At 44.5% G+C, this 27857-nt stretch overlaps 1 protein-coding gene across 1 annotated transcript in view; it reads left to right on the forward strand.

The window, feature by feature from the left end:
- Nucleotides 1-27261, forward strand: part of SYT6 (synaptotagmin 6) — a 57781-nt gene extending 30520 nt beyond the window's left edge. Inside the window, 4 exon segments of the mRNA XM_077839154.1 lie at nt 13899-14019; nt 16694-16865; nt 17591-17741; nt 24854-27261. Coding sequence (XP_077695280.1) covers nt 13899-14019; nt 16694-16865; nt 17591-17741; nt 24854-24925 — 516 coding nt within the window. The 3' untranslated portion in view covers nt 24926-27261.
- Nucleotides 27262-27857: the final 596 nt, after the last annotated feature.

The raw sequence follows: 27857 nt of genomic DNA on the forward strand, positions 1-27857 counted from the left end.
CTTTTTTTCAAATTTTGCCACCTCGCTGTTTACCCCTTTTTCCAGATCATTTATGAATATGTTGACTATGAGTGGTCCCAGAACAGCCCTCTGGGGGACACCACTGTTCACCTCTCTCCATTCTGAAAACTGAAAAACTAGAGTTGCCAATTGTAGTTGGACGTATTCCTGGAGGTTTCATCATGACATAATCTTTAATTCCAGGAAACTCCAGTACGACCCTGGAGGGTTGACAACCCTAATTCCAAATCTTTCAGTTGGTTTGGCTGTTTTAAATACTTAGGAGCGGTTTCTAGACTTTGCTCTTTGTCTCCTCCCAAGGAGGAAGCATTTTATAGGAAGGGAAAGTCCTTCTTGCAGGCAAGGTACATTGCATTGAGTAGTATTGCTTGTCTGGCATCTGCAGGTGAGACCAAAAAAAACCAGTTGGAAGGCTAATATTCAGGTAGGTCCAAAGAAAGCTGGATTAAAGTTTCTGGGGTTTTAGGTTAGATTTCAATTCCACAGCATAAGGAGGACTGAGTGGTTTATTTAATGTCTGCCAGCGTGCACGGTGGCAACCCAGGAGCTTGACAGTCCCAGCGTTTTGAAACATGAGCGTTTGTATCCTTCCCAACTGGCCTCAAGTCAGGAATCTCTGTGACATTAAAGAGCCAAAACACAGTATAACAATATGGGTTGAGCCAAAGTCAGTCTGTATTTCCTAGAAGCGAAAGATACTGGGAATGAATTACTACCCCAGTCACCCTGATGTGTCTCTTTCTGTCGCATCGTAGGCGCGTTGTCCTCTGCAGGCAAATGGCAGACTATGGCATGAGACCTAGTCCAGCACGCATCAGTCCTACAAGATAACACACCTCACCAGTGCCTATAGCATGATAGAGGGCAGTTGGTAGGAACAATACATGCAGGTGAGCTACAGCATCAAGGGTGACTGTACAGAGAGCAGAGGAGGAAAATCCAGAGTGGACAAGTCCAGACTAATGAAGTGAAAATCAGTAACAAAATACTCCTAACCCATTTTCTGCCACAGTCTTTTGGCAAAGTTTTATTTATTTATTTTTTTTCCAGGTGGGTTTGCCATAACAATACCTAGCTCTCAGCGCTTTTCATCAGTAGATCTTAGAGCAATCATAATCACGAACGTATTTATCCTCACAAAACCCATGCCATAAATGTGACCCACTAAGAAACCCCCCAACAAGGTTTTGTAGTTAATTGAATATTTGGTTTGGTTGTGGTCTGAAACACTGGGAGGGCGGGGACTTGTTTCAAAGTGAACATGTTTCAAATTTTTCAGTGAACAGAAATGTTGGAAAAAAGTTTCATCATTTGGATGGAAACATTTTGGTTGACATTTTCATATATTTGTTTTATTTACTTCCAAAACAGTTTGCTGAAATAGACCCAAATTCACAGATGGTTTTGGTCGACCTGAAGCTGCGTGTTTTTTTTTGTTTGTTTGTTTTTTATTGAAAGTTTTGCCCAGCTGCACCCTCCAAAGGCATCTCTTGCCTGAGGGGAGGCTGGGTTTTGCTCTGGCTGTGCCAATGGAGTGGAACAATTAGAAAGGAGCTCTGCCTTGTTTATCACATTAGACAGCCAGAAATCCAAACTTCTGGGATGCAGTCAGCTCCCTAAGATGACGTGCTCACATTCTGTATTGTCTTTTCCTGTCTCTGCTCTATATTCCTGGAGCAGAGGAAACAAATGTCACATGCTTGGCAAGGGAAGATATAGTAGTAGCTGGCGTAGCTTGAATGTACAGCATATAATTTTCCTAATGGTCTTCATTGGGCATTACATGTCCTTTCCTCTGCTGTTGCTTATACAGAAATGAAATGACAAGTGCATTGGTTGTAACAATGAGAAGTAAGTGTTGCACTGTGCAGGGACTTGCATATTCCTTGGGAGGCAGAGAACGGTTAACCTGAGCTGTAGGATAGGAGTCAGGCTACTTTGTAGGTCTGTTCCAAATATTCAGCTTTTAAGAGAAAGGGGAAATACGTGCCTGGGGCACACGGATACACATTCCATTATGCCAGGCCTAATAATATAGTGCTATTCACTGCAAAATTATGGGGCGAGGGGAGGGAGGAGAATAGGCTAGCTTAGTGAAACTTCTGGGTGTATCAGTTTTATAATTCAAGAGGGACAGACCAAATTCTGTCAGGATAATGATCAACTAATTTCTCCTCCAATGTTATCTTTTCTTCCAGAATAAAACACATTTAACAGACACCAGTTAGAGCGGTGTCACTCACTTCAGACCTTGATCCTGGAACAAAAATATTTGAGTTTAGAAATTAGCTTTATTACAAAATAAGTTGGTGGGTTTATTTGTTCCAGGCAAATGGCTGGCTGGATGCAGATCGTTAGAATGCCAGGCTGTCAGGTCGCAGGGTTTGTCTGACTCCTACACGTACTGCAGACTCTTGAGTACTTTCTAAATCAAGGCAAAATCCTTTGCTTGGAGCCTTTGCCTGGAGTTTTGCCACCCCCATCACCACCCTGAAACCAAATTGTTGTGAAAGAGACTTCCAGGATAACATCCATTCTGAATTCAGCTCTTCATCCTGTTAATGAATTAATTTACATTCAACAACAAACGGCTTCTGAGCGGTCTGGGCCCATGTCACAGATTGCAGTGTTTCCCCACCCTGCAGTGGGCTTGCATTGGAGTGAATCCTGCCCATCCGGCTGTTGGGGGGTGGGGTGGGGAGGGAGGGGATTGTGTGCCTTCTCTCCATTCTCATTGTCTGTTCCGAGTCCTCACTCAAAGGGGCCAATGTGATACCGAGTGTGACCACTTGCATAAAACAGGCCAGAAGACTTCCCTGATGGGAGCAGATATGTTAGAAAACCATCCCACCTTGGTATAAAGACTTCCAGTGACATTGAATCCACCACAACCCTTGGTAAGCTGTTCCAATAGTTAATTACCCTCACTGGTAAACGTTTGCGCCATATTTCCAGTCTGAATTTGTTTAGCTTCAACCTTCATCCACTGGATCTTGTGATACCTTCATCTGCTACATTAAAGAACCATCTATTTTCAAATGTCTGCTATCCATGTAGATACCTGTAGACAGTGTTCCAGTCACCCTTAACCTGGTGAGCTCCTTTCACTATCAGGCATGCTTTCCAACCCTACTCTAGTCTTGTAGACTCTCTTGAACTCTCTGCAGTTTTTCAACATCTGTCTTGAATTGTGGCTATCACAGCTGAACACTGCATTCCAGTAGTGATTGCACCAGTGCCAAATACAGAGAGAATATAGCCTCCCTTTTCCTACTCAGTATTCCCCTATTTATACATCCAAGGATCACCTTAGACCTTTTGGCCACAGTATTGCACTAGAAGCTCATGTTCAGCTGATTATCCACCATGAGTCCAAGTCTCTTTCAGAGTCCCTGCTTCCCAGGGTAGAGTCATCCATCCTATAAGTATGGTCTACGTTCTTTGTTGTGCGAGGTATGGTTTTACATTCAGCCATATTGAAATGCATATTATTTGCTTTTGGTCAGTTTTCCAAGCAATGCAGATCACACTATATCAGTGACTTCACCTTTTTATTTCCAACATCCTCAGTCTTTGCCATCTGCAAACATTCAGAGAATTTTTTTTGTTTTTTCTTCCACGTCGTTGTTAATGTTAAATAGTGTAGGGCCAAGATTCAATCCCTGAGGGACCCTGCTAAAACATACCTGTGTAATAATGATTCCCCATAGGTCTCAAAATGTATTTGTATATCTGTTCAGTTTTTAATCCATTTAATGTGTCCCATGTTGATTTTGTATTCTAGTTTCTTACTCAAAATGTCTTGTTGTACCAATGTTACATCAATTCTCTTAGCTGGAGTGGCATCTGGACCTATTTCTTCTCTTCTGTTAGACTGACTCAAGCCCCATTCCAGTAGCTAGTTCTGTCTTCTGGGAAGGTCTAGTGTCGTGTTATATAAGGTTGATTTCTGGTGATGAATCTACAGTATGATACAACATAAAGGCAAGGAGCCTACATGAGGAAAATTACTGGTATTATCAGTCTGGCTTATGGCCTTGAAATCCATAAAATAGAGAGCTAAGGGCTGAAGTGTTTCATGTTTGAGTTCCTGTTTGCCAGGTTACCCCATGTCCACTCTTTAAATACCCTCCCACACATGTACATGGGAGGATTTGGGGAAGAGATGGGGCTCTTGTCTCTGCATTCCCTGCCTTTGGGAATTAAAAATAGAATGGCTATACTGGGTCAGACCAAAGATTCATCCAGCCCAGTACCCTGTCTACTGACAGTGGCCAATGCCAGGTGCCCCAGAGGGAGTGAACCTAATAGGTAATGATCAAATGAAAGAAGCTTCTTCATCCTATTATCATTTATTTTTAAAATAAAAAACCAAGCCCCCCAGAGCGGTATCTTCTCTAAGGCAGCTCCAGCTGGACCTGCTTAGGCTCCTTACAGTGCAACAACCTACTGGAAACTTGATGGTCCACTGTGATCTTCGGGGGCATAATTAAAATGACAATGGATAAAAATGGGCCCCAGGACAGTCACTTGGAGGGTGGATGAAGTTCTGTTGGTGCCTGGTAACATCTACGCATGTTCTCTGCTCCAAGTGATTGAACACGGGGAATGGCCTTTCCATCTTCCAGAGGTGGGGCTATCCCCACGCGGACCTGTTTGCCACACAGAGCAACAGAAGGTGCCAGCTGTTCTGCTCTCTTCAGAATCGCAGACACCTTTCACCTCCCAAGTACGGGTCACCTGTTCTGTGTTCCTGCTCTTCCCTCTCGTACATAAGTTGGTCCTCAGGGTCCAGCAGGACAGGGCTTCAGTGATCCTCATCTGCAAGGCTACGCTGGTGCACTGGTTCACCACGTTGCTGAACCTATCAGTGGACAGGCCAGTAGCCCTTCCTGTGCTCCCAGACCTCAGCACACAGGACCACAGCCAACTACAGCACCCCACCCTGGAGTCCCTCCATCTCCTGGCATGGAAACTCCCTGGCTGAATCTGCTGGAACTGCAGTGATCGGACTCTGTTAGGGAAGCTCTGTTGGGGAGTAGCAAGCCCTCCACTCACACAGCGTACCTGATGAAGTGGAAACGTTTCTCCATTTGGTCCCTAAGAAAGGTACTGCCCCGCAGCAAGCTCCTATTCCCCTTGTGCTAGATGACCTTCTGTACCTGAAACAACAAGGGTTAGCGATATCATCTATTAAGGTGCACCTGGCTGCCATCTGTGCCTTCCACCCAGGCATAGCGGTTAGGTTGGTCTTTGGACATCCCATTTTTGGCCTGTTTCTCAAGGGCTTGGATAGGCTTTATCTGCAGGTGAGGCAGCCCTTTCCCCAATGGGACCTCAACCTGGTTCTCTCTAGACTTATGGGGCCCCCCTTCAAGCCCATTGCAACCTGCCCTCTATCCTACCTGTCCTGGAAGGTGGCTTTTCTGGTGGCCATAACCTCAGCCAGAAGGGTCTCTGAACTCAGAGCGCTGACTTCCAAGCTCCCCCTACACTGTTTTTTATAAACACAAGGTGCAGCTATGCCCTCACCCAGCATTCCTACCCAAGGTAGTCTCACATCTTCATGTAAATCAGGACATACTTTCTACCGGTATTTTTTCCTAAAGCTCATGCCAGCAACAGAGAGAGTGCTCCATTCTCTGGAGGTCCAGTGTGCCCTAGCCTTCTACATTGAACCCACAAAGCCATTTCGTAAGTCACCATAGCTCTTTATTGCAATCGCTGAAAGGATGAAAGGGCTTCTCATCCCAGCACATTTCATCATGGATCACATCCTGCATCAGAGCAAGCTATGACTTAGCTAAGATTCCAGCCTTGGCATTGACGTCACACTCCATAAGAACGCAGGCTTCTTCCGCTGCATTCCTCGCACAAGTCCCTATTCAGGACATATGCAAGGCAGCAACATAGTCTTCCATCCACACCTTCACCTCACACTATGCCATCACCCAACAGGCGAGGGACGATGCGACCTTCAGCAAGGCAGTCCTGCAATCAGCAACTCTGTGAACTCCGACCCCTCCTTGATGGAAACTGCTTGGGAGTCACCTATTGGAATGGACATGAGCAAGCACTCGAAGCAAAAAATGGTTACTTACCATCTCATAACTGTTGTTCTTTGAGGTGTGTTGCTCATGTCAATTCCAAATCCTGCCCGCCTCCCCTCTATTGGAGTATTCCGGCAAGAAGGAACTGAGCAGTCCTATATACACCGCCATGAAGGCGCTACTCTAGGGGGCTCCACAGCCAACCCGACAGTAGGGTAAAACCGTCTGATGACTGTGCGTGTGGTGCGTGCACACCTATAGGAATGGACGTGAGCAACACATCTCGAAAAACAACAGTTACGAGATGGTAAGTGACCGTATTTTTCTTACAGGGAAAGTGAGAGGCAGGGATGGGCCTTTCTACAATGAAGGAGATGATTTTCAGCATCCTAAGGAATGTGTGTATGTATGGAAACAGAAATAATTCCTCTTTGGTTTTGTTTTGCTTCTTCAGAAATAAGATAATCAGACCCAATAGTTCTTTTCAAGGCCCCCCCCAGGGTGTCAGGTCTCATTGAACAGGTATCGATAGGGGTAGTGAACCATTGAGGCCAGCATCCTAGCACAGAATTCTGAGTGAACAAGAAACTCATGCTTTCACAATTTGCAATTCAATCTGACACGAGCAATTTGTCTCATTTAGACTCTTACCACAAACAGTGCCAGCTTCTCCAGTGATATGAAAGGTCTTAATGTGAAAGCGCATGTTAATGTATCTGATTTTGTCTGAAAAAGCACAGTATTAAGTCTATTTTAATTGCAGCTTGCTATTAGCACATTGAATTAGGTAGGTTAAAGTGAATTGCTCTGGTTAATGTGAGCTATCCAAGTGAGGCTGCGTAAATGCTATCTTACCAACAACTCATTCTACATGATTGAGAAGACAGGTGGCAGGTTACCTTCTAGCCAGATGTGGAAAATCTCATCTCTTCCTTATGAAGATCCAAATCAGAACATGGAGAAAGATAGTCTTCCAGAAACTGCAAGAAGAAGAGAAGCTGGTTGTGCGGGGCAGCTTTCTCCAGGGTGAAATGTATGCTGGCATTGAGGGACAGCCAAATGCTGACTGACCACCTAAGAAGCAGTGTGGAAGCCTGGTGCTGGCCCTTGGCACAGGGTGTATTTTGCCATCCATGAGGATCGGGGGTTCGGTGCAATCTCAAATGCTAAATCAAAGCGACTCTTCCAAGGAAGGCCTTTAGGTGTTCAGAAAAGCGCTTCTCTCATTCTATTCACCCTTCACATGCTGTTCTGGGCCTACAGTCACCCCACTGGAAGAAGGAAATGGGCTGTGTTTTGGGTGTCTTAACAGCAGCCATATATTGGACAGTTTGTGTTCTCTGAAGCAAACCCTGTAAACTAGGAATTTGTGTGCCAGCAAATGCCCAAAATAGAGCCTTTCATCTTCACGTCTCTTCCAGAAAATATCCTGTCTTGCATCAGGTGTTTCCATGAGTACTGCACAGAAACAATGTAACTGAGGCGGTAAATGCAGATTCCATAGGCGTTACTAACCCTAAACGTTCACATAAATCAGTGAAATCCTGTTGCTCACAGAATGTAGTGTGAGCTGTGCAGCATGCAGTGCTGTTCAGAAGGGAAATCTGCAGTAGTTTATAGGCTGTTTTTAGAATCCAAGCATGGAGTAGCCAACGTCCCTTGGCTTTGGTGTAATTCCTAATAACCCCCTCCTATGACTGCTGCCCACAAATGCACTTTTCTATTCTCCCAGCAAGCCCCTCCAAACTGTTCAACTGAGAGGCTGAAGGTTGGGCAAATATTGTCAAAAGAAAGTAATTTTTCCTGAATGGACTGAAAGGTGTTTGCCTGCGTCCTGTGCTCCCTTCACAGCTAAGGGCTGCTCATGATACCCAGGGCTGAAGGTAGATCCCCGAAATCAATAACTCATCTTGTGGAATCAGGGGCTACACAGTAGAAGTCCTGCATGTGCTCAAAGAGAACAGGACAGTTGCAGAGTGTCTCAGAAATCTCTACCTGCTTCAACTCCGTCAAACTGAAGTGAAAGCATCACTTTGGCTGGGTCTGTTCACTTCCTTTGTGTCTGGAGGAGTCATAGCCCTGTCTTTGGCCAGGGCCGGCTCCAGGCACCAGCTTTCCAAGCAGGTGCTTGGGGCGGCATTCAGAATGGGGCGGCAGTCCGTGTCCCACGGCGGCAATTCCATGGCAGCTCCGCTGCTCTTTCGGGTGCGGTGGCAATTCGGCGGTGACTGCTTGGGGCGGCAAAATTGGTAGAGCCGCCCCTGTCTTTGGCATCAAAGTCCGTTTTATTATAGTCTCACATAAGACACCTCAGTGCCCACGCTTGCTGTTCTCTCATACTATACCACTGCTCTTCAGAGTGAAAAACACACTCTCTTCTTCAGCTCAGATACACACAGTGGAGGGATGCCGCAAACACAGCAACCACCCCAGAGTGTGCAGCATCCCATCATGCTTTGGAAACCCACAGGTGTTTGTGCAGAGTTCCCTCTGCACCCTGCTAGTCCAGGTGGGCTTGGAGCCTCTCAGCAGGGAGACACCCATTAAATGGGATCACTACATCTCAGAACAAACCCCAGTTCTGCATTGGCACAGCTCGAGCTGGCATTCCCATCAGAGCTTCCCTGTCCATGCCAAGAATTTGAGTCGTGGTCTTTTCCACAGAAATATCCTCAGACGCTCTCTAGCTTGCTGCTGCTTGTATTCAGACACACAAGTTTCTCCATCACTCGAACAAATATCAGTGATTTTTAGAAGCAATGGACATTTATGTTTCTTTCCTGCTGCCTGCATTCAGAAGAGGGAAAAACTCAGGCCATGGCTTTCCCTTGTATGTGGTTGGTAGGGACATGAGGATTTTAAGTTAGTGAAGTCTTAAGATGCATCCATCCATCCAAAGGAAGAGGAATAGACACGGGTTCTGGAAGCCAAACTTGAAAGTTTGGCATAATCAGTACTTAGACTCTTGTCAGTCTCTACCCTGGGGATATGCCAGCTATTTGGGGCCATGCTTTATTACTCAGGGATGTACCTCCTATGTGGTGGACACTTTCCAAACACTCCAGACATGGTCCCTGCTTCAAGGAGCTCACAGTCTAGGGGAAAGTCAGCCTGAGGAAAAGCTTTCCAGGTTCATTGGCCCAGAGCAGCATCCCAAAAGCCAATGGAAACACTCAAAACAGCTTTCAGAGTAGCAGCCATGTTAGTCTCTAAGGTGCCACAAGTACTCCTTTTCTTTTTGCGAATACAGACTAACAAACTTATTTGAGCATAAGCTTTCATGAGCTACAGCTCACTTCATCAGATGTGGCCACTGAATGCATCTGATGAAGTGAGCTGTAGCTCACGAAAGCTTATGCTCAAATAAATTTGTTTGTCTCTAAGGTGCCCCAAGTACTCCTTTTCTTTTTAGTCAAAACAGCAATTTCCTTTACAGAGCACCCCTCACTCCAGGGTTTCCCAGCACTTTGCAGGCAATAACTTATTAAGCCTCACAGCATTCCTGGGAGATGGGGCCCCATTGTATTAATGGGGAAGCAGATGTGCTCACTGTCTCAGAATTACATCTAGGAACTACCAATATGTGAAGCTGGCTGTTGGGTCCACACCTGCTTTTAAACTAGCATCTGCAGATTTGGTGATTTACTTATACTATATTGTTTTATGGTCCGGATACGAAATTGCAGCCTCTGCTGCCTCTGAATGCCAGACTCCAAGTCTTGAGGATACTCGTGTCATAGGAGGCAATAGCTCTGGTATGTGCTCTTCTGCCTTGTCTAGCTCTGCTGGCTCAAGTCTCTTCTCAAAAGAAGCCTTGTTTGGGTGGGGTTACAAATGAGTCTGATTTCAGAGTAGCAGCCGTGTTAGTCTGTATTCGCAAAAAGAAAAGGAGTACTTGTGGCATCTTAGAGACTAACCAATTTATTTGAGCATAAGCTTTCGTGAGCTACAGCTCGCTTCATCGGATGCATTATGCCCAAATAAATTGGTTAGTCTCTAAGGTGCCACAAGTACTCCTTTTCTTTTTTCAAATGAGTCTGAGCATCTGACAAACACATCCCAGTAGCTCTGTTTGTAGCCAGCTTCCCCACTGCTGATGCTTAGGCCACCTGCCCCTATGTATCAAGCTATCCACAAACCCAGCAATGCTAAGGAAAGAATGCATGCTTTTGGCAGAGCAAGCCGGGCTGGAAAGAACAACGTTTTGGAGGTCTGCATCAGCTCCCTGAGTCTCTTAATTTGCAAAGCATCTCCTCAGTTGTGAGTTTAGTATGCTCCAGTTTCACACATTACTGTACAATAAGGATGTAGTGGATCCAGAATCTCTGATTCTCTATAGCACCCAACACTTGTTGTTGCTGAAACTCTGTTTCAGCCACCAAAATCCTCTTTGTATAATATTGCCTTCCTCTCCCGGCATGAATTGTCAGCAGGGCTGGAACTAGGAACTTCAGAGCTGCACCAGACTTCTTACTGCTTCAGCTAGAGAAACAGCTCCATTCAGAATCCAAGGCCACCATTGACCATCTGTCTGACCCCCTGTACCGCACAAGCCAGAGACCTTCCCCCACAATCCTTCTTAAAGCAGAGCTCTGAGAAAAACACCCACTCTGGATTTTAAAACTGCCTGTGATGGAGAATCCACCACAACCCTTGGTAAATTGTTCCATGGGTAATTACCCGCACTATGAGAAACATACACCTTATTTCCAGTCTGAATCTCTGGGAGATTGAAGAGCCTATTAAATATTTGTTCCCCATACGACCGTAATCAAGGCAGCCATTAACCTCCTCTTTTTGTTAGGCTCCAGGAGCTCAATCTATTTAACTTAACACTATAAGGCATGTTTAAGTGGTAGCAGTGGTAACCTGTCGCCCTCTAGTGGCCCAGCAGTATAGCACTAGTAGAATGCCAACATCTCCTCTTGTGGCCTAGCCACTAGAGGAGGAGATGTTGCCATTCTGCCAGCGCTATGCTGCTGCTCCCAAGATAACTGAACTCTTTTCAACTCTACCAACAAGTCAGTGCTGCTCCTGAAAGGAGCCAAGACAGCAGGCTTCCTTCTGCCTCTATCCTGAGCCAGCTCCCCGCATCATCTTTACTAAGGAGCAAGAGCCTTTGAAAAGCTATTTACAATCTGGAAGTTCCAAACACGATGCTCTTCAGAAATTAAATCAGAAGCATTAGGCTGTTCCAGTGCATGCTCCTCATTACCAACATATGGACCCCTCTCTCTCTGTTCCTCCCCCACTCCCCCCAAATACACATTGCCATGCTGTCTGGAGTTGCCAGAGCGACTACTCTCCAGTCACAAAGCCTCTCTAGTTAGGATAAAAAAGAGACCAAAACATATGGTGCCCCTTTACAAAAGAGCAGATAGACAAGGTGAGCTGACTGGCAGATTTACTGCCTGGCAATTTCCACAGCAGAGGAAGGTTAGGTTGGAATTTTAAAGGCAAAGTGGAGGAAAGCTAAATACTCTGAGAGATGTGGGCTTGTCAGCCTCTTTGCTCAGTGTTTTTTTTTTTTTTAGTCCCAGTTCCTTGTATTTGCTGAGAAACCTCATTTACCCCATCCATACTTAAAGCAACTAATGAGCTCTGTGTGCTGTGCAGGTGAGGGTTAGCTAGAAGTAGCCTTTTGACCTGTTCACTTCTGGTTTCATGAGCATACAGTTAGCAAGATTTGGGTGGCTAGGTGTTAGACCTAGGGAATGAGCAGAGTCCAGTAAATGAAAGAGACGCTAGGGAAGATCTGTGATTGAATTATGATTGTCACATAGGCGGCCCTTCCCTGAGGTCCTTAGAAGCACTATCTGCAAATGGCTAGGCTTTCCACTAGCAGCCATGAGTAATGCAGCCTGATTGCACGAGTTGATTAGAATGAACTATTCTGGTAAAACCCTCTTCTGGGAATTGGGCTCCATTGTAGAAATACTGTGTATTAGGCAGACTAATACGCTCACTGAGGTCAAACCCAAGCAAAGTGTAATACTGTGATGTGCAGCTTATGTCACCTTGATGAGCAAGGTGGAGTAGTGGTGTTCTGTGGGAACCACCACCACACTGATACAGGGACAGTTCCCTGGCTCTGTGAGGAACAATGTCCCAGCTAATAGCAAGTTTGCACATGACACCCCAAAGAAATTCTCCAAATGATACAGTACTAGGGCAAGACGATATCCCAGGCCAGTGAAACCAAATTAGGAAGGCAAATGAAAATCACCTTGTGTCCCATCCAGAGGGTGCAGGAATTGTGTGGTATGTAACGCATGTTTGTAATGGCCTGCAGTCTGGTTTGGATGCTTCGTGCTTTCCAGGCTGTCTGCAATGCAGCTTCACATACATCAGTTAATGAGATTGACAAATAGCATAATGTGCCGCAGTCCTGCCCAGGATAAGCAGTGTCAAGGGTCGCTGTCATGGTGACGGGCATCTCCCCATCTGTGTGGTCAGGGCACGGATAAGGCATCAGAAGACCTGGGTTCTGTTCCCAGCTCTGCCACTGAGCTGCTGGGTGAGCTTGGGCAAATCACTTTCTCTTCCTGGGCCTCAGTTTCCCCTCCCATCCAGTGTCCGTCTTATTTGTTAAGACTGAAAGTGCCGTCTCTGACTAGATGTACGGGCAGTGCCCTGCACAATGGGGCCCTAATCTTGGCTAGGCTCTCCAGGCGCCGCTGTAATGCGGTGTACAAATACGGATAGGGTCAGAGGCTGCAGCCTAGGGTCACAGGAAGCACCTCAGCTCAGTTAGAATACAGTTTTTTAGCCAACTGAAGCTGTGCTTGGCCTGGCCTGAGATTTTTTTAATGGCTGTATAATGGCTGTCCCTTGATGTTGGGTGCTCAGCATGGGGTTTTGTACAGCGACTGGAGTCAGAAGAGATATAGCATCTGTTTTTTAAAATGGGATTTTGGAGCTGCTGACTTAAATACAATCCAGTTTGCAAGGATTCATGAAGAACAGTGACGGCTGAGCTGATAGTGTTACCTCTGCACCTCTCCCGCCCCTCCAAACGTGGGAGTCCTGTGGGTCCTGGCTCATTACACTCCATAAATGATTTAATTAGTTGGCAGGACAGATGTGGAAGGATGAGTCTGAGGAAAGGGAGGGGTCCCATCGCCTCCTAGAGGAATTCTAGTGAACCTCATTCAAATGGCTGTGGAAAAGCAACATCCGGGCAGGTATTTACCACAATAAGATGAGTTGACTCCTTGAGACACTACAAATAAAACCAATGTAGGGGTCTGAGCAGTGGTTGTAGAGGGGTGGGGGAGAATGTTGACCCCTTTGTGTCAGTTAGTAAAACAGAATGAGACAGGCAAACTGACTCAGATGAAGAAAAGCCTTTGCCCAGAATTCAGACTAACTCCCCAAGTCTCTGCCCACTATCCAAAGAGGCCTGTCTACTGAAGCATTGTTGGACATTATGGTATCTGCCTTGCCTCTCACACACTGATGAGATAGAGAAACTTGGGATATGTTGCAATTTGAGCAGGAAACCGACTGGTTTCTTTTTCACAAGAAACCTGGGTTGAGCAGAGAATATTTGCAAAATTAGGATTTTTAAACAATACTGACTTCCCCAACAGATATTAACTCGGGAGAACAGGAAGCTTTTTAGTCCATGGTATCTAATTCAGGTGCACTGCTAGCATTCAAAATGCATTCCCCAGAAGTGGGTTTCTGGGGTGAGAGAGAAGTGAAGCAGTTCTGCAGAGTGAAAAAGGAAAGATGGGTAAAAGAGTCAAAAAATGCAAAGGACTGACCTTGATGCATGGCTGGTTCTTACACACTTCTAATGCTCTGTCCCCTCTTTTATTAAAGGAAAGCGTGGACCTGGGAGAGATCATGTTTTCCCTTTGTTATTTGCCAACTGCAGGTCGCCTCACCTTAACAGTCATTAAATGCAGGAATCTTAAAGCTATGGATATTACCGGCTACTCAGGTATGTGTTCATTTGCTCAAAGAGTTAGTGTCATTCCTTTTTACTTAACCCACCTGGCAGCTTGCTGGCTTTGATGCTGTGCTAGTTTGTGTTGTTTCTGAGGTGCCCTGATAAAGGGTGTGGGGTGTTTGTGTGTGCAGACAGATATAGAGCTGTACTCACAAAGCTTTAAAAATAAAACTAACTTGGAAAGCCAGCCCCAGGAGAATGAGAGGGGTGCTCGATCCTCCCAGGAGACACGCACCACTCGGCCCAGGGAAGTGGGGACAGTTATGGTTCGTCGTTCTCTGCTGGGCATGTCGTGCTGCATCACCAGTTACAACAGTGCGGTACTGGTGGATTGGAGCTCAGACATGTCCCTCCACTTCTCTCGGCACTCCCGGGGCCTGGGGAATGATGCAGGCACTGGCTCCAGCCGCTTTTTGCTAGCAAGGACATTCCCCTCCACCTATGGAAATTTCTGCTAGCCACTTGTTGCCAGAATCTAGACTATTTGCCTGAATAATCTGACCCATGATGAGCAAATGTGTGTGACCGGGAATTCCACTCCACGCACTGCCCTAGCACTCCAGTGTGAGAAAGTTTAATCAACTAGCAAGGTTTTGTGCGTTCATAGTTCCTAAAACCAAAATCTTGCCTGGGAACTCACCATGCACAAACACTAGTGTTTAACAAGAAAGCCAGCCAAGTTCCTTACCTGGAGGTCTAATGGAAGTACTTGAATTCTTCTGACAAACCTTTTAATAAACAGGTTTCAGAGTAACAGCCGTGTTAGTCTGTATTCGCAAAAAGAAAAGGAGTACTTGTGGCACCTTAGAGACTAACCAATTTATTTGAGCATAACGAAAGCTTATGCTCAAATAAATTGGTTAATCTCTAAGGTGCCACAAGTACTCCTTTTCTTTTAATAAACAGTAACACTAACTGAAGAGATCTCTGAGCACACTCAGCTCTGCTCAAATGGAACTTGCTGCAGTGTGAAATGTCTGAGAATCCCAGTTTCAGATGGAAGGCAGCTTAGTAGCTCTGCAATAACATGCTGTTTGTTTACTGGAACTTCAAAATGCATTGAGATTTCCCCAGCAGTCTACCCAGCAACCAAGCTGTGCTCGTAACTTAGAGGCACTCTGCCAAAACCAGCCACTGGTGAAGCAAGTGACGGCTACCCTACCTCCTCTTCTTCCCCCTGCCCTTTCGCACCAAGAAAAAGGGCTGTTAAATGCCACTTCTTGCTATCAGGCCTCTGATGTGACAGCCATTTATTTCCTCGCCACTTAAACAATAAACTTGTATGTGCAAGTTATGGAAACTTTCCTAGAGAATGGTCCTAGAAATAGGATATTTTTGGCTAAGATACAAAGGCATTTTGCTGTATCTAATTAGACTGTATGCTGAGTACCTGCTGTGTGTGTGTGTGTGTGTGTCTGTCTCTCTCTCTCTCTCACACACACACACACACACACACACACACACACAGCGCTATAGCAGCAAAAGATCTCTGTAAATTAAGTTCCACTTCATATTTTGATCTTCAAGGTGGCTGTGTTACATTTTTACTCTGTTCTACAAGTGTTTGAAGTTGTTGTTTTTGCTTCAGGAAATGTTTTGGGGTTGCTGTATTGTCAGATGCATTTGCAGATTCAGTTCAGCTCCATTGTGCTAGGAGCCGTACAAAATGGTAGGAAGACCAGGTGGTTTCCCCAAAGAGCTGACAATGTAAAATGACAAAAACTAAACAGGGATTGAAAGCAGTGGGATGAAGGTGAAAACTGGCACACTGCTGGCTTGTTCTGTGGAACATTCCCTCCACTTGGAAATACAGTGAGGATTCTATGGTAGGCACATGGCACCTTCCTGAGGTAACTTAGACACTGATGTATCAAGGCAATGTCAGGATGAAACCTAATGGGGGAAAAAGTACAATGAAAGATTCTCCTTAAGAGACTGACAGTTACTCTGAACTGATACAGACGGCAGCTGAACTGTCTCATCGTTGCAGAGAAATGAGTCATTGCTGCTACATATCCTGTGTAACTCATTGGCAAAATGCATGTTGGGTCCCATTCTATTAGTGGGTCCACTACAGGATAACAGTCTACTACTTCTACCAGCTTCATGGAGTTACTCCTTTAATTAAAGGGGTAGAAGGCTTTACTTTGGTGCTGAAGATCCTGGTTTCAAACCCTGATGATGACCCATGTGGGCTGAGTTTATTACACATTCACTTCCCAGTGGTGAATTGGTGAAGAGAGCAGTTCTTTTGGGGCCCCTTCTCCCCTTGGTCAAAGTAAGTAGAGTTCTGTCAGGTCAAATGTCTTATAATTATCGCTATAACCAGGGAAATTTGAATGGGGTTCTTGTTCATGCCATTCCTGCATTCTACAGAATATGGGTTTAAATAAATTTTCTTTTTGCAGCAAAAAATAACCTCCCTTGTTTAATCTGTTTGTTGCTCACTCATGTTACTGAGCCCTGAGCTACTGCTGTGGGACAGAAATTGGAATATTTGCAGGTAGAAGAAAAGGGTGGAGTTTTTTTTTTTTTAATAAATTAGCTGCGTGGAATGGCCTCTTATAAACATCCCACAGAGGTGGTGTTATGCATTGTATTTACCTCCTATAGGACAAAATGATACTCCATAAGCAGTAGGTTTTTCCCTTCCACTCTTCCTCAGATCCGTATGTCAAGGTGTCTCTGCTCTGTGATGGGCGGAGGCTGAAAAAGAAGAAAACAACCATTAAGAAAAACACTCTTAATCCTACCTACAATGAGGCGATAATCTTTGATATTCCCCCAGAGAACATGGATCAAGTTAGCCTGTTCATCTCCGTCATGGATTATGATAGGTAGGTTGGAGCTTCTGGAGAGCAGAAAGAAGGGACAAGCCCATTCGGCCTGGTTTTCATGCTCCATTCTCCATGCTCAAATCGCCTTGGTATTGCTGCCTGGATTACACAGCCAGTTTCTGTCAACATGCATCCCATAACGATGCATTGCAAAATGTCATGGACATTTAATGCTATGGATAATTATGTTGCTAGAAACATGAGAACAATAAACCTGATCCTTAGGTTTTAAGTAATTTTCTCCTTGAGTGAGCACAATATGCCCCATAGCTGCAGAGTGTTGAATGCATTTCATCTGAGCCATCATCCCTGTTAGAAGGCAAACCACTTCCCCCAAAGTGGAGCCGTTCGTTTCTGAGGGATTCGTTTATTAGTGAGCCCCAAGCACTTATTCTCACTCCTCAGTTATCAGAACACACATCCATTGGGATCCTGTCTGTTGACCTAGTCTGGAAGTCAGCCCAACATACAGAATCCCAAAAGGCCTGTAATTGGATAAAACCATCAGCATGATTTTTATTTATATTTTGGTAGCTCCCAGAGGCCTAGCTGCAATCAGGGCCCCACTGTGCTGGGAGCAGCACACACGTTGCAAGAGATAGTAAGAGATTGTCTTAGCAGTCCACAGGAAACTTCCAGTACTTGTAAGCAGTATGGCTGTATAGGCAACGTGCACATGCGCTTTCTAGTCAAAATAATTACGCCACTTTCCCATTGCCTTTCAGAGTCGGTCATAATGAGATCATTGGAGGTTGCCGTGTGGGGATCAATGCCGAGGGCCTGGGCCGAGACCACTGGAACGAGATGCTGGCATACCCTCGCAAACCGATTGCACACTGGCACCCATTAGTGGAGGTGAAGAAATCCTTCAAAGAGGTGCTTGAAGTCAATTACTTCCTTTTGACTGCATGTGCCACGCATGGCTGAGCTGGTGCAAGGATTGCAAAAAGCTTCTGTTCTCAGTTGGGGAGTTTCTGAGATGGGCTGAGTGGAGCTTTTTGCTGGAGGTGGACCCCAGAGAACCAGCATCTCTGCTCTGGCTTGACATAGTTCCTTGGCTGGCAAGCAGGAGTGGAAAGGAATGGAATTTACAGATCAGGTTGTTTTTGTGGTTTTCTTTTTTTTTTATCTGAGAGAACAGACAGGAAAAGGGAACACTGCTGTGATCCAGAATAAATACCCGAGGCACACCACATGTTTCTACTCTTAACTGCTCCAAACATCTTTGGAGAGCATTTTGTTGCATCTTTGTATCCCTCAGTATGGTCACTGGACTTGAAAAGGCTGGACAACTTCCTGACCATCCACAAGGTTTCCCTTTCCCTCGCTCTCCATTTCCTCCCCTTCCTCCCGCAGCCTTCTGGTCTCCGTTGCTATCTGTCTAATTTGGATGGTAAATCCCTAGAGATGCAGTTGCCAACCTGCACAGTGCCAGGCACATCAATGGCACTTTAGTGATGATAAACAAAGCTACCATTTACAGCTATGCCATCTAAAGCAATAAAGACGATAACATCCCCACGCTGGCCAGGGCCAGGGCCAGGACAGCCAGCGTTCCCCTCCTATGCAGCATTGCCCAATGGCTAGGTGTGGTATAAGGAGTATTTTGTTGTCCTCTGAAGTGTCAGAGATTGAGCTCTGCTGGTGGCCAGATGCTGGGCCCCATGGATCACAGCAGTGGCCTGAACCAGTATGTGTCCATTGAAACCTGGTCATCTATCACCAAGATGCTTTAGAATACCGTAAATCAGGAGTCAGTAGTGTAAAACTGGTGCAAGTCAAACTAGAATCAGACCCAGAATCATCTCTGATATGGAATTTGTTTGACAATAGCAGTGACTTTGGGTGGTGAGCTGTGCTGTGAAATATACCACTCAGGCTAAAACTGCAGCATGTCACACACCCCCTCTGGCAGGAATATAGGAGTTATTCCTGTCTGCTGGGCTGGCATTTAGTGGCTGCTAAGTTTCAGGATAAATATGCAGTATTCAGTGATCCATTAGCCAGGAAGCTTAACCTCCTCTGCAGTATCAGTAGCAGCCACACAGCACCTGGTTCCAGCTGTCATGTCTGATGCAGGAGGATAGAATCATTTCTCCATTTGGCAGTTTGCATGATTTTATTCCATTATATTTAAGACCCAGATTGCAGTTTCAAGGCTCAGTTCCTATAAAATTTCTGGTAACAAACAAGGAAAAATTCAATTATTTACAGGAAAATTTAAAGAAACAGGCACAATATGAAACCCACTTAAAATGGAAATCAAAACCCACTGCTGGGCCACCCAAATGTTGAAAACAAAAAATCAAATGCATCATTTCACCCTAATGCTGGGCAGATCAGGGGGACAATTACGAAAGCCCAGCATCATCGAGTCCTGTATTCTTGCCACAACCCACTACACACAGCCAGCAAGCAAATGGTCCCTTTTCATAGATGCTAAGGTCAGAAGGGACCATTATGATCATCTAGTCTGACCTCCTGCACAACACAGGCCACAGAATCTCACCCACTCCTGCGAAAAACCTATCAACTATGTCTGAGCTATTGAAGTCCTCAAATCGTGGTTTAAAGACTTCAAGGAGCAAGAGAATCCTCCAGCAAGTGACCCGTGCCCCATGCTACAGAGGAAGGTGAAAAACCTCCAGGGCCTCTTCCAATCTGCCCTGGAGGAAATTCCTTCCCGACCCCAAATATGGCGATCAGCTGAACCCTGAGCATGTGGGCAAGATTCACCAGCCAGATACCCAGGAAAGAATTTTCTGTAGTAACTCAGATCCCACCCCATCTAACATCCAATCACAGGCCATTGGGCCTATTTACCATGAATATTTAAAGATCAATTAATTACCAAAATCATGTTTTCCCATCATACCATCTCTTATTTGTGTTTATTTTTTAGCCCGCCTGTGTGCAACTCTTTTGTACACAGACATATCTAAAAACCAAATAACAAAACACAACAAAAAAAACCTACCAGAGTCCCAAGCAGCAATTACTGGGGAAATGTTTTTTCTATTGCACTAAATATAGATAGTCTTGTAAGAGCGTTTAGGGTCAAGGTGTCTTTAATCTCCCTCTGAGCATAAAAATAGCTCTGCTGCCCCCCTGCTGGATCTGCCGATCACTTTCCTATCGTGGATTCTCAGGAGGTCAGGACACAATCCCTGTGTAAAACAGATGGGTAAGGTTGTTAAAATGCCTTGATGAATTAGCTGCTTCATCCCTGCACATCCCCCTCCTCCTCCTGCTCCTTAATGGTCTGTTGTGTGGTGTTGGGCATCACCCACTGTCATGTTCGCAGACGTCAATTCACAGAAAACAAGGTGGGTGGCAAATGAAAGGTTTCTCCTATAAATGCTGGGTATCTTGTTCCCAGAGCTTGTCAGCAAGTGTGCCTTTTCAGATCTTGTGTGTGCAGCTGAGATTTCCAACAAGGGAGCTGATTGGCTCTATTCTCATGATGTACAGTCTTAGCAAAGCTGATGACTCAAATCTTTGGTCACACTTCTCAAGACAGAGGCACTTGTTTGAGATGTCCCTATCCAGTGTACTCGGTACGCATCACCTGCATCGAAAGATCCTCTGGTGAAAACACCTAGGTAGTGTGAATTGTCACAATGAAGCAGCCACTGTCTCCCCTTCCTGCCCTCTGGGGTTGGGTGAGCTTACTTTGCATTATTGTGGGGAACAGTAATAACCAGGCTATTCAGGGCAATGTCTCTATTAGGAAGCTTCCATTAGAATAAGCAAGTTCTGGATTCCTTCTCTCCGTCCACCACATGTGTTCCCTCTGAATATGAGGAATATCAACAACTTTAGAAAGAAATGGAACAATCTGTCATGTGACAGTTTCTTTCCAAATGCAGACCTGGATCTTAAGTCAAAAGCAAGGAAACCAATTTGAATTTTTTTTTTTTAAAGTGATCTAAATTGTAAAACAGAAAATTGTGTCAACCTGGGGGAATTTGAAGTGACTTATGCCATTCAGTTCTGTACGTCTTTCCTCTCCTCCTCTCAGATAAAGCTCCTGGCCATCTCATCTTCCTTTCCCAATTTGACTGCACATGTGCAAACTGAAGAGCAATGTAGAATTCCTTGCTAATTGTTATACGTTCTCTAATCTGCACTCAACTAATGCCTATTTTGTGGGGAGGGGGCAGAAATCTGTCTAAAAGGTGCTCCTGTCACACTCTGGACTTGGAATAAGATCACAGACCTCAAATAAATCAGAAAAAGACATTCCTTGCTAGGAAGGACTTTCTTTAATGAAATGAACTAGTCCCTCCCCCAGGTTTCCTCTCCTCCAAGGCTGCTGCTGCCCCTCCCTGTACAGTTCCAGCTGCTGGTGTGTGTTCCAGACACAACACTGCACTATGGCTTCTCAGTGGCAATCTTCCAGAGTTGTGTAAAACCTGGATTTCTCTTCCAGGGACTTCTTGCCTTCCCGTTGGCATTTCCTGACTATTCAACAAGAGGAACCTGTGTGCTGCATGGCCTGGTTCCTCCAGCCATTGCATCAGTCTTACACTGATGGCTCCTGCAGGAATAGCACTGGAGTAGTAAAATGGTGAATCAGGCCTGAGTCTGCATGAGCCAAGTCCTTGCTCTCCCTTTCCCTCTTTCATGGCGATGATCTCCAATGAACCATTGTCAATAGCCACAGCTCCGTTCACTCTTGTCTTGCTGCCAGTAAGTGAGAAGCTTGCACTTCTTTGGTGACTTTCTTCGAAGGATTTCAAAGCACTTTAAAGTAATTAATTAATTACAGGCCCCTATTAGGTAAGGAAGTGTTATTCCCCCTTTCTTTGAATGAGCACAGACCGATTAAGGGGCTTGTCCACATTCACACCAACTTCAATAGAGCTGGTCATGGAACCCAGGAATCCTGCTTTCCAGTGCCTTGCACTAATTGGTACCTAACACACGGTTCCTACAATCATCAGCACACGGCTAAAGAACCAACACGCTGATCTAGGACAATTCAGCATCTGATGAGTTTCCCCTTGCAGTACTAGGTATGCTTCAGCCATTCCAATTACTTTCTCATGCCTTGCTGTCTCCCTCAAAATACTTCCTGACATCAGTCAGTCAGGATCTTTAACTGCCATGTTTACAGGAAGAGATTTTTAAAAATCAGAGTATTTTTAGGAACATTGAAGGAAACAGTGAAAAGTGGAGATTTGTCTCTGTCTCGGAGCACCTAATATCACCAACCCAGTATAAAATGCGTCTCCAATGTTACGAGGCAGTTTTAACATTCAGCACTTGGGCATTTATTTGTTTTTAAACTTTTTTCTGGAGAAATAATTTAACTTCACTGGGAGCAGGATCTAGTCCATAATGAAGGATAACTGCTCATCTTTAATGATATGCAAAGCCAATCTCCTCTAGTCCTTTGAGTCCATCTGGCCTTCCAAGAACTGACACTTTCCTGGCTGTTACAGAAAGAATGGCTCACTTCTCTAATTAAGAGAGGGGAAAATTATCCTGAGGTTTCTCAAGACACATAGGTCACTTGACCTGGTCTCACTAGAGCTTCCTTCACTGTTAAGAATAGATAACATTATCAATGTAAAAGCAGGAGAAATGCTGCAATGGCACATCCTAAACTCTACCAAGAGCTTATTTCTGGAGTAATTTCTGATGTCCCATCTTTTTGGAGGCAATTCTACCATTGAGATTACATCTGCATTGTGCTTTCCTCTGGGGCTTTAGGTTGTAGTGAGCAGCCTGGCAGGACTGCAGAATGCCTTTTATTACCTTAAGGTATCCTAGGTCTGAGAGACCATTCTTGGTTCTTAACGCAGTACTTTCTGCTGACCTTTAATTAAATGCCCACTCTGCTGTGTAGTGGATTGCTTTGGAAATGAAAAGGTCTGTCCTCTTTGAGGAGAAGAAGTAAATGCCAACCCTTAACCCCCCAGTTCTGCCCCCTGCCTCCCCAGAATGAGTATTTGTACAGATAAGTCATGAAAGCAGGTCTGCTGCTGGCATAATGTTAGCTTTACATTAATTTGAGTGTACCCTGCAAAGGCAGAGCTGAGCCAAGATGGGCAATGGCCAGCACACCTTCCCCTGTGACTTGCTCAGCACTGACTGGAGACCTCACAATCCGGCCAGGCATATCTGTGCATTAGCACATCCGATCCTCTTGGGCAGATGGACTGTGCCCATTGCAAAGAACATGGGGAGTCCTGAGAAACTCCCCCCATACAAGGAACCAGCCCAAGGCCTATGCAACCCTGATGTCCCACTTGCAGCCCTCTGGCTTTGAGTAAATGACTCTTACATGGAAGCAGGATTTTTTGACTATTTTTCTCTCTGGTTGGTCACTATCATGTTCCCACCACCATGCCTTTTCCCCATGCTGACTCATTCTTCTCACTAATGGGCCTGGGCCAAAGCAAGCATTTATTTTCTGAAGTGAAAAACGGGGAAAGAATTAATGAGAACTCTTACAGGCCAGCGAGTGTATTCAGATAGCATGTCTTAAACAGGATCTTTGGAGCCAGCCATCCTACACAAAGGAGATTACATAGCTCTGATCTGCCATCCTGTGCTGGTGGCATAACAGAGTACAGGAGAGAACTGCACGTGGAAGGGACAGTACCTCCAAGGTAGCAAGTGATGGGTGAAAGGCCTGATTGGCCACTGCTTTGCACCTCAGATCACCATTTATATCTGAGCAAAGTAGGTGTTAAATGAAACTGAATCCGAATTCTCCACCCATACATACTTGTCATGGCATTTTCCACCCACTTTACATGGAATGAATTACTAGACCATCAGAGGCCAAAGCTGCAATGACATCTCGTGGACATGAGCCACAACCAGGTATGGAACCACATTTGTTTCTCTATGGCAGTAAACCCAGCCACTTGCAAGGTTTATACTGGGTTGGGGGAGCAATTACTCTGGAACTTATCACAGTTATTCTGAGAGTTTAAGTGAGTAACTGCACCTCTCAGATCCTACTGGGCAAGTTGATTTTCCCCAGGGTCCTGTGTATGCTTTCCATGGCACAGGGTGCATGGATGATGGTTGAGAGCATTGGTCCTCCTAAACAGTGTAACATTCACGTTGCACGTTTGGACTGGAACAGGGAAACCCTGTGGCAAAGCCAGTCGGTGGTGTGACTTTTGCCTGGATTCATTCATTTGCAGTGATTTGGTGCAAATCAGCTGGTGAATTTTCTCTTACGTGAACTTCATGCACTTTGAGCTCTAATATTTACATGCAAAGATTTTTGCTGGCTCAGGAGAGGAAAGATTTGGTTTGGGGTGGACAACACTGCAACAGGAGCCAGGAGCAGGTGCAGTGTGAAATACCATGTTCCCTGCAGTCTTTGGGAGATACATGTAGTTTGTCATTCGCATTCAATAAAATGAGAGAGAGAGAGAGAGAGAGAGAGAGACTGGCAAGACGTCAAAAACTCGAGTGATACTGGTTTTAAACTACACTAATAGCTCAAAGACAAATTGCTAATAATTTATGGTCTGAAGTCCCTGACAATGAAGTGTTTACTACACACTAACCTATCCATCCATCCCCAGTCTGATCTGATTTTCAATTTGAAAAGTGGCTCCGGCACTGGGTCCTGTGGAGTCTCATTATTTCTCTGTGCTGCAGTGATTTAATTCACTTTGCTGTCGTTCAGTATTACCAAAAAAAAAAAAAAAAAAGTTGCATGGTAAAATGGGAAGCAGCGGGAGGGCAAAACTTTCTCCAGCTAAGGAGCATGGGCATGATTTAGCTGATGCTCAGTCTCTGCACCGGGGTTCAGGATTAAAAAAGTAATAAAACGCACTGGCAACCTCCCATAGGTGGTGTCAGGCAGGTATGGCTGCCACCAATGAGGTCTTAATGACCAAGTGATGGAAGTAGACAATCATAGGCTAAACCTAATTCAGCAGCAGATGAGACTGTGGAAAGTAAGACTGTGATCGTGACAAGGGAAATAACGTGCTGCTTTTCTCTCCCATCAGTGGCAAGGCCGAGCAGCAAGCTTCGACAGCCAAGGCTCATGTCCATCTCCTAAGCCACCTCCCACACCATGAGCCACTGAAGCAGTGAACTAGAATGGAACTAAACAAAGTTATTTTGCACTTGTCCTACAGTCTGAACAACTTGTTGCTGAGTGGCACCAGTGAGGCGTTCCAGGCCTAGTTGTTCCAACGTAGGTAAAGGCAGAAGAAACACTTTGTGGTCAAATTTGTCTTGGTCTGTTATGTCTCCCAAGACGATGTTTGTGGTTTGCATTTTATGGATCTGCTGCCCGAGAAAGAAGATGGAATAAAACATGAGCTGGGAGGTTGGTCTGTAAAATAATGTGTAAAATGCTGGACCAGTAACAGAGACCTTCTCAGCCTATCTGCACACCGATGACATGCCCCAGGGAAGAGGCATGGGGAGAAGCATGCTGCTGCATTTTCTGACTGATTGGAACCGTATAAATAGAAGCCTTGATTAGACTTCATGTGACCAGCTCTTTATTATTGTGATCAATCTGAATTCAGCCACATGTTTACAGGTTTCTTATTCACGTAGAAATGTTCATGAGCCTTTCAAAGTTTGTGCCGTGTGTACCCCAAACTTCCTTCTGTGATGTATTGAAGATTTGTTGATTCCTCAGGGAAAATGATCCATTTTTTGTATTCTCTCTAGGGCCATTTGCATGAACACAGTTATAGATCATAGAATATCAGGATTGGAAGGGACCTCAGGATGTCAATCTAGTCCAACCCCCTCCTCAAAGTAGGACCAATCCCCAATTTTTGCCCCAGATCCCTAAATGGCCTCCTCAAGGATTGAACTCACAACCCTGGGTTTAGTAGGCCAATGCTCAAACCACTGAGCTATCTGTTCCCCCTGACCCCTGTCTGCTACTGCTGCTTGTTCCTCTGTGACGTCACTTGTCTGATGCGGAGTGAAGAGTACTGTGTTGACACAAGCAGGGTTCTGATGTGAGGTGGGAAATGGGTTATAGGAGCAGGTGAAAGTCTTGCATAAACACTAGATCTTTATTTTTATAAATGATCCTTAGCAGTACAGCGTGAGAGAATACAGGGGAGCACAAAAAATATAAACAAGTTGTTTTTTAATTTTTAAAGCTTTAAATTAGGGCTGTCAAACAATTTTTAAAAAATCACAATTCATCATAGAGATTTTTTTTTTAAAAAGTTGTGATTAATCGTAATTTTAATTGCACTGTTAAACAATACTAGAATCCATGCTGAATTTCAATTGGTAAGCATGTCCTCTGGAATGGTGGTGGAAGCACGAACGGGTATACAAATGTTTAGCATGTCAAGCACGTAAATATCTTGCAACGTCAGCTACAACAGTGCCATGCGAACGCCTGTTCTCACTTTCTGGTGACAATGCTGCCCGCTTCTTATTGACAATATCTCCTGTAAATGTAAACAAGCTTGTTTGTTTTAGCGATTGGCTGAAAAAGAAGTAGGACTGAATAGACTTGTAGGCTCTGAAGTTTTACATTGTTTTTGTTTTTGAGAGCAGTTATGTAACATTTCTATATTTGTAAGTTGCACTTTCATAATAGATTACATTACACTACTTGTATGAGGTAAACTGAAAAATACTATTTTGTTTCATTTTTAATGTAATATTAAAATGAGCACTGTACACTTTGTATTCCGTGTTGTAATTATATAAATATATTTGGAAATGTAGAAAAACATCAAAAATATTTATAATAAATTGATATTTATTGTTTAAATTTAACAGTGTGATTAAAACTGTGATTAATTAGAGGTTTTTTATTGTAGCTAATTTTGTGTTAATCTCTTGATTTAATTGACAGCCCTACTTTAAATTTTTCCATAAATTGTAAGCAGCTACTTAATAAGAGAAGTGTCTAAAATCTCAAACCAAGGTAAAAGTCTGTTGTGAATAATGAATGGTTGCTAATGCCACTCCCTGCAAGATCCAGAAAATGATGTTACCACATCTCAATGTACCATGTTTTTGAATCCTACAAAGTCAGCTGGTATTTATCAGCAAATGGACTTTTTGAGACTTTTAATCTTGGACTTCTGTTCTCTAAGTTACTAAATACATTAGTGTTTGTTTCACTGATATTAAACAATTTTGGCCAGTCATCCCCTTCCTCTCTAATCACCAATGTACAGGTACGGTGACTCAGGTTAGCAAGCACCTGAGCCAGCAATCAGTTTCCAGCTCAGCCTCATTTCCCCTAAATGTCACACCATGCACTAGTCTATACTGTGCATCATGATTGACTGATCTGAATGTTCTAGACTTGTATGTATATCCTTGCTGGGTGAGAGGAGGAAGCCTTTGTTCGGTGAAGCACAAATACCTAACTTCTCACTAGACTTTGTATCTTAATACTCTGTGTGCCACATGCTAAAGGAGCAGAAACTCAATAAAAGATTTGATTTGTAATGCCTGTTTTACTGGCCTAAATGCTTGTTTCTCTTGGGAAAGTAGTGACTGTGTCTATCCATGTCCAGATGTTCAGCCAATCAGACCACACACACAAAGACCCCTATGTGACTTTAAATTTGATTGAAGACACCCTGCTGAAAATGAGACAATCCAATGATATTGGCAGTGGTGGTGTAGCCGTGTTGGTCCCAGCATGTTATGAAGACCGGAGGGGAGGTCAGATCTTTTACTGGCCCGTCTAATGGTGAAAGAAGAGCTTGAAAATATTTCTCTTTCACCAACAGATGTTGGCCCAATAAAACATATTACTTTGCAGTCCACTGCTACGTACACTTTGTTTTAAAAAGAGAAGTGAAAGTGCAGGGAAGGTGCAGAATTAGGTGTGGTGATTGGTGCTATAGCTTATACCGCCCAGGTGGTATCCTACAAACACCTTCTGGACAGTATATCCTTTCCTGTAGTGTCCTGTGTCTTCTAGTAGGAAAAAGCTTTAATAGGTCAAAATAGTGACTCACAAGCAGGGCAAGCCGAACCACTATGGACCACACAAAGACTGAC

This window comes from Eretmochelys imbricata, chromosome 21 (assembly GCF_965152235.1).
Source record: "Eretmochelys imbricata isolate rEreImb1 chromosome 21, rEreImb1.hap1, whole genome shotgun sequence".
Classification (NCBI taxonomy): Eukaryota; Metazoa; Chordata; order Testudines; family Cheloniidae; genus Eretmochelys; species Eretmochelys imbricata.